We start from the raw sequence: 12606 nt of genomic DNA on the forward strand, positions 1-12606 counted from the left end.
AACATCCCTTATCTTTGCTTCCCAGCATTTTCCTGATGCTATGGCCAGCCTTGGACATCCCTTGTGTGTCTGACCACAGGTGAGCAGCAATTCACCAACATCAAAATGACCAAGTTGCTTTTCCACCGGATGAACTTGCTCTTTGCAGAGAGCACCTGCAGCAATCTGAGATGTTGGATTCAGAGCAAAAATCCATAAAAGCAACAAATGAGAGAATTAAAAAAAAAAAAAGAAAAAAAAAGCACTGGCAAAAGGCACAGAGACAGAAAAGCTCACGGGCTTCACACAAACTCACAGAAACCCCAGTTGTCCACTGACAAGGGAGGGTGATGTTCCAGGTTGTACTAAAAATCTTAAATAAGTTAAAAAATAAATACCATGACCAAGGGAAACACATGTATATGCACATGTGCACATACATACGTACACACACACGGACTGGATTTTGCAAGGACCTTCCGCAGGGATCAGTCTCTCACAGTCTCATTTCTTTAGTTTTCCCATGGGTGGGTCACTGCGCAGGGATAAACACAGCAGGGGAGTCCTGGCGACGGCATCCTCCCAGGGAAACCAGCAGTGCCTCTGCGGAGCAGATTGGTTTCGGGTTGAGCACCGGCTGCGGAGCCAAGGGAAACAGCACAGCAGCCAACTGGCACCCGGCCGGCTGAGCACGGCCCGGGAGACACTTCCCCTCGCAGCACTGCCAACACCCCGGGGCTCAGCCGGCCGGCAGACCCTCGCCATCACCTCTGTATGCTCACACCCATCACATTCCTGCGCAAATCTAATGAGAGACCCCTAGATTTTAACGTGAAAGCACACAGCTCTGCCCCCGCGTCCCTCTGTCCGCCCTGCTCCAGAGAGCACAAAGGGACACGTCGGCAGCAGGAGTGACTGTCACTCCTCAGCAAGAGGGGCCAGAGCTGTAAACCTTTACATGAGACCGGCAGCATGGATACATTCAAACAAACAAACAAACAAACAAATCCAAAAATAACTTAATGTTAAAAAAAATAAATAAATAAATACTGGTAACGGTGACCACTTGCATCCATTCTGACATAGAATTAAAAATAGAATAGTAATAATAATAATAATTAATAAATAAATAAATAATTTAGGAGGTTTAATCCAATGCAAGTCTGCTTGGGAAACCCCAGGAACGTTTAGCTGCCATGGACTGTCCAGGCAGATGCAGTCCTTGAAACATGGATCAGCTGGACAGGTTTGAGAGCCCTGTGCAACCCTCAGGGTCATCTCCTGTCCCATGGGGAGTGGATGCTGCTGATCCTGGTGTGGTGCTTCCATTGTCCAACCCCAGCCACGATGTGTGTTTGGTATTTACACCAGTTGCACAAAGCCCCTCCTCTTTTCCTTCTTCATTTTGGATCTTCTGGCTCGCTGCTTCCTTGCTACAGCTGCATGTGTGTGTTAGGGGGTGCCAAGGGGCAGGAGGCTGCTCCTGAAACATTGGTAAAGCTGGGATCCGAGCTCCCATCACTGCCTTTGGATCTTCCCCGGGAGCAGAAGGACAGGGTATTTCAGCATCAGACTGGGAAAGACTCTTTGGGGAAGAATTGTGAGGTTTTCAGCCCTTTAGAGAGGGAGTTCACTGCAGAAGGTGGCCAAGGGGCCACTGTCAGGGCCAGCACAGGAGGGAAGGCAGTGGCACCCCACTGCAAGAATACCCTGTCTTTGATCCCTCAACCACAGCCCTGGAGCATTTCCTCAGCCCTACAAGGAATGCTTCTCTCTTTGTCCTAGAAAGTGTCGTCCCAGGAGACAGATATGCCCCTACCAAACCACCAACTACACCAATGCCCACCTCTCTGCCTCAGCCATCCTCATCCTAACATTACCTACAGGGAGCAAGGCTGGGGATCAGGGTCTAGGAAAAGGAGGGACTTTGGGTGTTGAAGGCACAGGACAAGGGGAACCAGCAGTAGGAAGGATACGGGGAAAGAGACTTCCTGGCATAAAACTTCCCCTCATACCACCCAGGTGGAATTCCAGCCCTCACTGCTGTACTTTTCAACAGGTAACAGGTTTATAGGCTTGCTGAGGCGATCATCCATCTCCACCACAACACCTCGTGGCACTTGGCTTTCTTCCACTTGCTGCTTTGGCCCTTTTCCTGGTGCCAGCAGCATTGGAGGGGGCTGTAGGTAACTCTTTAGATGGGGGAGAGTTGCATTCCTTTCTGCCCCCTCTCCTCCTCCCGCAGATGGTGGCTCCACTCAGCCCTTTTCTGTGACATTTAAACAACACACCTCCTTGACTCATTAAGCCCAAACTCGTTAATAATCAGGCAGGATGGAAGGGGAGGGGATGGAAAAAGGGAGGGTGGGAAGTCCAAATTAGCGTCTCTAAGCACCCAGGTGTTGTAAGAGAAATAAACTCCTCAGCACCAGCTCAGCCTGTGCTGGGAGAAGCCTTTGTTACCCGGCAAAACACAGTAATTGCGCAGGCAGCTGGGCTGGCAGGGAGACAAAACCCCAGGGCCCAGGGAGGCCGGGCAGGCAGGGCCCTCCTGCCACTGCCTGCGGCTCCCTGGAAAAACAGGCAATTAGTGGGGGGCCCTTCCTGTCGCCTTGCACTGCTCTGGCCTCCCGGTGACAAACTGGGCCACCAGTAAACCCTGCTGCAGCCTGGCACCAGCACTACTGTGCTGCTGGTCCTGCCTCAGGGCAGCCTGAGGGGCTCAAGGAGAAATGGTTTCCTGAAATCCTGCTTAAAACTACTGCGTGTTTCAGGAAAGGGATTTGGGGTCCCCTGGCTCATGCAATGCCCTTTTAACCCTGTGTGCTCTCACTGTACCCCACAACCAGGCTGTCTCCACACCTCCCTACGGTTCCACCCCGAGGGCAACGCTCCCTTTAGAAAAACCTGAACCCAAACTGCACGAGGCTTCCTCCAAGAAGGGAACCACGTGGCCCCTGTCTCCCATGCCACTGCCTGACCCTCGGAGTGCAGCATGGCAGCAGCTCCCCTCTGCCTTGTACCCCACCAGCCCCCTGTCTGCTTCAGACCTCAGCAGGCTGCTTGCAAGCAAGTCAGCACTGGGGGATAAAACAACCCTGCAAAAGGTGTGGTTACTTAGTAGGAAAGGGCAGGAGAAAGAGCAAACAGCCCTTTTTTTCCCTGGAAATTACGTCAGGAGGGATTTCTAGCCTTCTAATTATAGCAGGGCCTGGCTGAGTGGCAATAAATAAATATTTTCTTATGGAAAAGGCCTGCTACAGAATGGGCAGCTACTCTGGAGGAGAGACCCAAAGGACCTGATATTTGCCTTGGTGGGGACAGGTCACCCCCCTCATCTCAGAAGCTTTCAGCAAACTCCTCCCTAACTGGGTCTCTTCCTCCAACAGAAGTTAATTTGTTGGTTCCTGGAGCTGAGTTCTTTCCTTTGGAACAGCTGGTAGTGCTTTGGAGAGTGGCAGCGATGGAGAGACGGGAGCATCAGGGAGGATGGAGCAGGTCTGTCGTGACAGACCCTCTGTAAAGCACCGACCCTTCTTCCAGCCCTGGCACAGGGAGCTGGGACTGATCCACCCACTCCATGGCAGAACAAAGGGGCTGCATCAGGCGCTCCAGGGCTCTTACTCTGAACCGGGGAAGGGGGACCCGGCGCTGCCACCACATCAGTATCGGGGATGATTGCTATCGATGGCCAGGTAGGTGGGAAGGAAGCGGAGAATGCCAGGAATCTGGAGGTGCCGCCGGCACACGGTGTCAGCCACCAGCGGCACTCCCTAACGACGCAGGCTGTCGGAGCTGGCTCCTGAGTCATAGCTCCTGCTCCTGCTGCGGCTGCTCCTGGGGCCCGAACTCCGGCTGCGGCTCCTGCCCTCGGCGCTGCTGCTGCTCCAGCTTCGGCTCCGGCTCGTCGTTGCTGGAGTAGCTCCGGCTTCGGCTCGGGGAGCGGCTGAAGCTGCTGTACCAGGAGGAATAGCTGCTGGCACTGCTGGAGGAGGAGGGGCTGGGACGGTAGTAGGGGATGGGGCGTTTGCGGGCACTGTGGGGACAGAGAGACACGGGTTACCAGCAACACAAGGACAGATTTACTGCCAAAATCCCCAAAGAGCACTGTTTGCTCTGCACAACACTCCCAGAAATGTGAATGTGTTTGCTTAAAAGAAAAAGAAGGAAAAGATCAGGTAGCTGATGGGCCTTGGGATTCAAACCACCCACACCTACAGCCCTGGGGAACATCCCAAGCATGAAATCTGAGGCAGGGTTCTGCTTGATGTTGTCCCAAAGAGCCCTCAGCATGAACGTTGGAGTCAATATTTGTCTTTCTACAGTGTGGGACATCTACCACAGGGAAGGATGAAATAAAAACCTGTGAGGAGATGCTCCTGGCACCTGAGTCCCTGCTCTGACTGCATCCTTTTTCCTTCAGCTGTTGTAAATGAGACACACACACCCCCCCAAGTCCTCCCTCTGCCTCTAGCTAGAAATCCCCAAGCTCTGGGAGGGGTGGAAGGGCCTGTTGATCAGGCTCAGGGAAACCTGAGAAACCTCCTCTGGCAAGGGCCGGGACCCAAGGACAGCCCACATATCCCCCTGGGAAGCGCCAGCTGAGCCCGTGTGCGAAGGATGGGGCGGCATCCCCTCACCTTGTGATGCGCCGAGCTTCGAGGTGGCTGGGAGAGTCCCTCCGGCGCTTCCTCAGGGGGGAGTAGGAGCGGCGCCGACGCTGCCGGTCACGCTCCCGGTGCGACTCCTTCTCACTGGAGCTGTACTTGTGCTCTCGCTCACGGTCCCTGGGGAAGGCACAGGTTGTGAACTGTCACTGCTGGGTGACAGTTTTGTGGGTGGATTTGGGATGTGGAGGCAATGACCCATTGAGTGGAGGGCACTCATGTCCAAAAGGGACCACTCTAGGTGTTCTGGTGGCATCAGCCCTGAGCTCTCATGTAGCTGGACAGAGAGACACTCATCTGGCTGGACAGATGGACACCACTGATTGTGTCTGGGGGTTCCAGCAGTGTCCTACAGTGGCTCTGCACTGCCAAGCTAAGATGGCTTACAGGGACCCGTGTCTGTGGGTGTGCTCTGCATTTAGCTCTGTAAAATTGCTCTTGTTGGCCATGCTGCTGGAGCTGGCACTCACAGCCCTGCCAGCAGGAACAGCCCTGCCAGAAGGCCCCACGTGAGCCCAGGGCCCCGGCCCCGAATCCCTGCAGGGCTCCTCAGCCTCGCCAGAAGGAGTGCCGGTGTTGCTATGGTTTTCTCTTTTGTTAAATTCCCCTACACGTCAGTACAGGCCCTTCTGTGGAGCGTGGCTGACTTCATACACCCCACTCAGTGCCATCTGCAAAGCAACACGTTACAGGTCAAGAGCCTGCCTGATCCTTCCATGCAAAAAACGTTCTCCTCAGTAGCACAGGGATTGTCACAGCTTGCAAGAATCAACCTTGGGAATGTATGATTTTAAGGGTGCAAAATGTTCACAGCAGCAGTGATGATACCAGAAGAACCTGCCCAAAGGCATCTCTAGGACTGAGCTGGAGATGTGTGTTTTCTAAGGAGTGTGGAGGGAACAGAGAGTGCCTGGACCGTATTTCCCTCTGCAGGGCTGTGAGTGCCAGCCCAAGGGTACTTGGCATCTGCCCTGGCAACAGGGGCACTTCCCAGGGCCTGACAATCTTTGGCAGAGCCGTGACTCTGAAAAGCAGAGTGTCATTCCCTGCTGCAGTCAGACCCCTCTCTGGCATGAGCTCCTCTCCTGGGTGGCCAGACCCAGACAGAGCCTCATGCTCTGCCCACCATTCACAGCAGCATGACAGAGAGGGGCACTCCCTGGGTTTTCCCGTGAGGCATCTCCCACTGGGATGAGGCCGTGGCACACACCACTGAGCAGAGCAGCCATCTGTGCACTCCTGGCTGCACAGCTGTCCCCTGCAAGGGCTTGGAGCTGAGGGACAGCCACTTCACCTGCCACATGCTCTGACTGTGACCATGATGCTTCAAGGCAAAGGATAAAACAGGTCTCCTTCCCAGCAACCCACCCCAAAAGTGCTTTGTGTGAAATCCTCCTGAATCAATACCAGACAGTCCTCGGCTCCAGAAAATCCATTTTTTCTGCAGCTCATCTCTGGGCTCTTCCCTCTGCAACAGCACCTCAGGGGCAATAAATGGTGAGAAATCTCCAGTGGACTGAGGGCCAATATACTGCCATATGCCTTCCTGCATGACCCTCTGCTCCCTTTCACCACAGTGAGGAAGCTGAGGGAGCAGTCTGGGAAGAACCAGGAGGTATGCTGGAGTCCAGCCAAGTGATGGAGGCAGCAGGAAAGCTTGAGGCAGCAGATATCACATGAGTAGAGAGCTGTACCTGCTGCGGCTGTAGCGGGAGTAACTGGGGCTCCGACGAGGCCTTGAACTCCTACTCCCAGGACTTTTTTTGCAGGATTTGGAGGAATAGCTGGGGGAACGTGAGGAAGACCTGGAGACAGGAAAGAAACATAAAAGAGTTAAAGAGGCTGAAGGCTGAGGCTGTACGAGACTACTCCAAACCTGGGTGAGGGGAAAGAGATGTCCCATATTTCACGGGCTCAGCTCTGTGAGCCAGATCCGAGCCTTGCGGATCCCCAGGCACCCCCCCAAACTCTCACACCTCCCCCTGTAAGGAGCCTGCCAGCCAACAAGGGTTAGACATTGCCCAGGGTCACAGAGACAGCCATTTCAGCTGGCCTTACCTCTTTCCCGAGGAGCAGGACCTGCTTCGGGAGTACCTGGGAGAGGCCTTGCGGTGCGAGGAGGAGCGGGAGCGGCTGGAGCCGGGGGAGGATCTGCCCGTGCTGGTGTAGGACGCGCTGCGGGAGCACGGCCTGAGCGGGGAGCTGTGCGTTGGGGACGGGGGCAAGTTTCGCTTCTTCTCCTCCGAAGAACTGAGACACAAGGACAGGCACCCTCTGTGAACAGATGTTTGGGCACTCCTTGAAGCTGTGGCTGAACTGGGACTGGTCCCTGGCTGAGGGGAGCACCATGCTCCAGCAAACAAATACTCCCATCCTCCCATTCCCCAACTGGGGGTAAAAAAGACCTCTTGGCTCCCCAGGCTGCTGTTGTGGGAAACCCCATGTGTGTGGGTCAGAGCCCAAGAGCTCACCCTCCGGGCTGTGCCAGGGAAGGGCTGTGGAAGAGGTCTCAGGTGGCACAAGGAGCTGCTCATCTGCCCCGTGCCAAACACACCAGAGGCATCTGGCTGGCAGAGCCTGGGTCAGGCCAGCAAGCAGTGCAGGTTCTGGGCAGGGAGTGAGGTGAGAAGTGCTGGAGTGAGGGAAGGGCAGAGCATGGCAGGACAGGGGGCTCTGCTCCAGCCTGGCTGTGGAGCAGCATGAGTGGACACTGAGCAGGCATGTCCTGTTGCCTTTGGACAGTGCTGTGTGGATTCCTCCTCTTCCAGGCACAGAAGTGCCCAGGGAATTAACTGGGGCCAAGAGCCCAGCAGCCAGGCAGCCTCCCAGCAGCCAGGGCCAGCTGCAATCCCAGCTCCACCCATGTGAAGGCAGAGTTATCCCACTGGAGTCACAATGTGATAAGTACATACAGCCCTAAAATTTTACCCTCTGACTGAAAAACAAAGCTTGTTCTTCCTAGCACCCATTCCCCTGGCTCCCACTCCCAGATCATATCCTGGCTCTAACTTCCAGCCTTTAGGACCCAAGGGCCTGAGCTGGAAGAGTTCCCTAACACCACTGCCTGAGCACAGCCTTGAGTACCAGCCACCAAGTTTCAGTGTCCTCACCCCCAACATCCCCTGGCAAATCTCCAGGAATGGGAGGCAGTGTTGGAGGCCAGCAGCTACTCCTCTCTCCTGAGGATGACCTGTGGCACTGGGTGGTGGTTTGACTCCTGCCCAAGCCTGGATGCCAAGCACTGTGGCTCCAGTGCTGCTGCTGTGATATCCTGCAGCCAGCGAGGTACTTGCCCCTCCCTGTGCTCTCCACTAGCAGGAGATGCTATCTTTTCACCCTGGACCAGTCCTGGATGAGCTGGGAAGGGGGCAGGTTGGGTTTGCTTCATTGGACAGGTGAAAGAACAGCCCATAATGGTTTTAGTGAAAACAAATCTTGCTTCCCTTCCCCTCAGTAGGCAGAGGGAGAGAAGTAGCGCATCAACCCCCAGATGCCCCTTTCAGATTGTTCCCAGAAAGGCCAGTGAAACTTTTCTTTGATGTGCCATGCCCAGCTGAGCAGGAATGTGCTCTGGACACAGCCTGACCCAGGCCTAAACTCTATGTTAACCACACTAAAGCCAGAAGCACCCGTGCAAGCAAAGCCCAGGGATGTTATGGCTGGATTTTATCTTCCTCCTCAGGCTACAGTACTGGTCCTTGCTGGGTTCTGGACTCCAGACTGGCAAGACCGTGGGTGTGATTGGTATCTGCCTGCCTCCAGGCCACAGACACCTCCCTGCCGGCTCACCACAGCAGCTGGCGAGCGGGCAGGAGATACAGAGCAACAACACACCAGGTATTTGGCTGCCAGCAGCAGCTACCGGGAATCACTGACCTTCGGTCTTGTCCCTGGGCATCTGGAGACAGATTTTCCAAAGCTGTTCCCTTGGTCTGGGAAAAACAACTGGTGAAGGAATTTCCTGAATCAGAGCTGTTATCGCTGTTGGCCAGTTTGGGCTTCCCGGACGAGAAGGCATGGCCAAAGCCATCATGGACTAGACTTCTTTTCTCCTGGCTGTCCTTTGACCTGGATGAGCTCGTTTGAGTGGAGGGAGGGGAGGAAGTATCGTTTCCTGAGTCATATTCATGATACTCTCCGTTCTGGCGGGTTAGGTTGCCAGGCGGGCTGTCTGTTTTGGTAAAGAGGTCAGCAGAAGACCCTGACTGAGAGATCTGAAAGCAAAAAAGCCATTTGGCATTGTTTGAATGATTTTTTTTTTTGGGGGGGGTTGTTTTTTTGTTTTACTTTGCTTTTTTTTTTTTTTAAATAAACCCAGAAATTTTACCATCATGATGCACTGAAACAAAAAGAAAGGAAAGAAAAGAAACAACGAAAGAAAGAAAGAAAAAGAAGAAAGGAGAACAAAAGCACATATCCCTAAAAGAAATCCACAGTAAGAAGAAACTTCTTTTCCCCCTGCTATGATAATGGGAAGATTTAGAGATCATGCAAAGAGTATCAGCATGCGATTCATGTTAAACAAAAAAGTTCAACAAAGTAAGCGGGCAACCAAAGAATCAAAATAACTAACTAAATAAAAAAAAAATATAACAGAGGACAAAGCCCTTATTTAACCTTAAAGAGGGGAGAGAAAAAAAAAGGGGGTATATACATTCAAAATCTACATAATCCTTGCAAAGAAAAAAGAAATAAAATCTTAAATGAGTGAATTTTTTAAGCTTCCTTAATAAAGCGGCTGAACGAATGTCACCAAAATAAGCAACAAAAAACCAAATCAAATCAAATTAAGGGCTTCTGCACAAAGTAAAAACTGGCAAATAAACAAGCTTATCACTTTGAAATAAAAAAGGGGAAAAAAAAAGAAAAAAAAAAAAGAAAGAAAAAAGAGGGTGAGGGGGAAAAAAAAGAAAAATCCCTTTGGAAATAAAAGGTAGACAGATACTTGTTTGTGTGCTTTTTTTACCCCCTGAAGAAGATATAGCTAATGCGCTCAAGTGACCTCTAATAAATTCCCTGGTGTCTTGCGGATAGCATCCACTTACCCATCAAGAACTCCTCCTTTAGTAGGTAAGGTGTAAGAAAAAAGGAAGAGCGGGCAACATAAGTCCATCATTAGAGTCTCAAATTACATGAAAAAAACATAAACCCTCTCTTCAATCCACACTGCCAACTGTTTGCTGCCTCCTCTGCACAAATGTCACGACTGCTTTTTGTCTGCTCGCTTGTCTCCCTTATTATTAATTTTTGTTTCCTTCTGCTTTAAATTAGTCTGCCCGGCCCGTTCCTGGAGGCTGATGGCTTGTGATGAAAAGTCGCAGCTTGCACTAAATCCCCTTGGGTTTTGTGGAAGTGGCAAAGGGAAATCAAGTGAGGGAAGAAGGAAAAAAAAAATAATGGAGGAAAACCCTGCTCCTGGCCAGTCTCTGCGTGGGGGTCCAGCCATACCCTGGCTGGGTTTTGGTGGATTGCTGAGCAGAACAGGGCCAGCAAGGACCTCAAACTCACATAGGCTTCCCTGGGGAAGGCTGTTTTCTGGAACCCTGAGCATCACCAAGGGGATTTACATCATTTCAGTATTTTATAGTTCAGTTTTAACTCCACTAGCATTTACCTAAGCTGGTCCAGGGATGTACCAGCACTGGGAGTGGGGCTGTGTTAGTGCTAACACCTGCCCTTGCAGTGGGGTGACAGTTAGGGCCAAACACAGACCCAGCACATCTGCGTTCTCATGTGGCCTCCTCCTCTTTCACTCAGCAGCTCTGCTCTCCTCATTCCCACCCATGAGGTTTGGTCCAGGGTCCTTAGAGTGTGGACACACAGGTTTGGTGCTCCCCACTCTTGATAGTCCTCCAATATGTTCCCAGCAAGCTGTGCTCCCTCAAACACCTCATGCCACACTCTGGGCACACAATACCCCCCTCTATGCCCTGCTGTCTACACTGGGGACCTGGGTCATGTCCTCACCAATCTGAGGTGTTCTGAGCCAAGAAAAGCAGAGGAGACCTGGATCAGCTATCACACAGCAGGGACAGAGCCAGTCCCTTTGGACCCCCTGGCTTTCTCACCCTCAGAGGGGCTGCAGACACTCAGCCAGTGTCATGTTTTACATGGAGCTCCTTCATCCCATCAGATGGTGCCTGCACATCCACCCTCCTGCCCATGTCCCTGGGAAGAGCTGCCCTCAACCTACTTCAAGAGGTGCTAACTGGGGCAAGGACAGCTGACTCAGACACAGGTGCTGAACCAGAGCAGAGCTACCAACACACACAGCAGGTCTCAGCATGGCCAGTGGAATGGTGGCTTCCCACAACAACCTCATGCTCTGAAAACATGTGGAGCTGGAAGATCTCCAAGTACTTCCTGTGTTGCCAGGGAGAGACATTACTACTTCTGGGATAAGAGACAAAAATTAGTTCATCCCAGCAAATCCCTACTGGAGCTGGGGACTCCCCCATTCCACACTAACTTCTGAGTTATGCTCAGTCCTAAATCAGGCATCAGGAACCCCAGTAGCACACATGGGAAATGAAGTGATTCTTCTTCACTAGCCAGCTTGCACCTTCAACACAGAAACATCTCCCAAGTGTTCCCAACCAAGAAGAGACACACATTACAAGTTGTCATTTCAGCATCTGGTGCTGCTTCTTGCTTCTTTCTCAGCTCTAGCACTTCTCTACCAGTCCTTACAGCTCCAGCAGAAATTGGAATGTCAAGGGAGCATAGGAAAGCCAGGTACCCAGCTCTGCTTTTCACCAACTCTTTCTGAAACCCTAATGTCACATCCAGAGCCTAAAGAGATCTGGACCACTGCACTCTCCCCAGGCACACCCCAGAAGATACAGAACTGTGCTTTCAAACGTGGCAAACGTTTTTTTAAAAGATGGGTTATGGTTTGCGTTAGAGCAAACCCTAACCCAGAGATAAACAGCTTTTTCATCACCTTCCATTTACAGGTATAAACCCACCATGTGAGGTACTCCCCAGATGCAGCAGTAGGAAAAGCCTGGAGCGGGCACAGGGCTGCTCCAAGGGACACTGACCCCAGCATCACATGCACCTTCCTTCTGTTCCTTCCCAGTCTAAACCAAAAGGCCATTATTTCAGCCAAGAAATACAGCAGTTTCTTGGCATTTCTAAAATAGATTTTCAGACTGACTCTGGGACCTGGGATCCTTGGTTGAAGTCTACCTTCAAAAGCAGCAACTGCTGTCAGTACATCACAAAATCATCTGTCAGATGACTGGGGGCATCAACAAGCTTCTCCATAGCTCAACATCTGTGGCAGCAACACTCCAGGAAGAGGCAACATGAGGATATGAGTGAAATATGCAGTTCTTACACATATCCACATATCACACATCCATATCTCACACATAGTCTGTGTGACAGCTGGAGGGTCTGGATGGGGCAGGGGAGGCACTGGGGGGACACAGCAGCCTCCCAGCCTCACCACCTTGGGGTACCAGGCTGTAGCCAGTAGCTTTCTGCGGGCTCTAAGGGGGATGCTGTCCTGCAGCAAGAGCCAGGACAAGTCTCAGGTGCTCAGCTTGCCTGCCTGCTCAGACCAGTTCCCCACAGTCCCCATCTGATGACCTCAGCTCTGCTTCTCGTCCCATTTTACCACTTCTGAAAGTCATGCCTGCCACCCAGGATGGAGACAGAATGCTACATCTAAAAACACTGCACAAAGCTCAGCTGAATCACACTGCTCTGTGTTATTCTGAATTCTAATGGCTTTTTATTTTTCTAGGGTGTCTTAGAAGATTCTGCTCTTTCACAAATCTAATTCTCTCTATGTGAACATTTGGATTTTCACTCCCCCTCTCTAATAAGTAATTAAGTAATCTCATGAACTTTGCTTCCTCCAGCTTTCAGCAGGGAACCTACCACTGCCCTCAAGGGAACCCAAGATATGTATTTATTGGATTTTTCTGTTTCAAATCATGATTTAATCAAG

At 51.9% G+C, this 12606-nt stretch overlaps 1 protein-coding gene across 1 annotated transcript in view; it reads right to left on the minus strand.

Moving 5' to 3' along the window:
* Positions 1-1036: 1036 nt before the first annotated feature.
* The window catches only part of SRRM4 (serine/arginine repetitive matrix 4), a 44692-nt gene continuing 33122 nt past the window's right edge, over positions 1037-12606 (minus strand). Inside the window, 6 exon segments of the mRNA XM_018081999.2 lie at positions 1037-3891; positions 3893-4015; positions 4620-4766; positions 6341-6451; positions 6705-6920; positions 8523-8860. Of these exon segments, the coding sequence (XP_017937488.2) occupies positions 3753-3891; positions 3893-4015; positions 4620-4766; positions 6341-6451; positions 6705-6920; positions 8523-8860 (1074 nt within the window). The 3' untranslated portion in view covers positions 1037-3752.

This window comes from Manacus vitellinus, unplaced genomic scaffold, assembly GCF_001715985.3.
Source record: "Manacus vitellinus isolate BGI_N305 unplaced genomic scaffold, ASM171598v3 scaffold_58_pilon, whole genome shotgun sequence".
Lineage (NCBI taxonomy): Eukaryota > Metazoa > Chordata > Aves > Passeriformes > Pipridae > Manacus > Manacus vitellinus.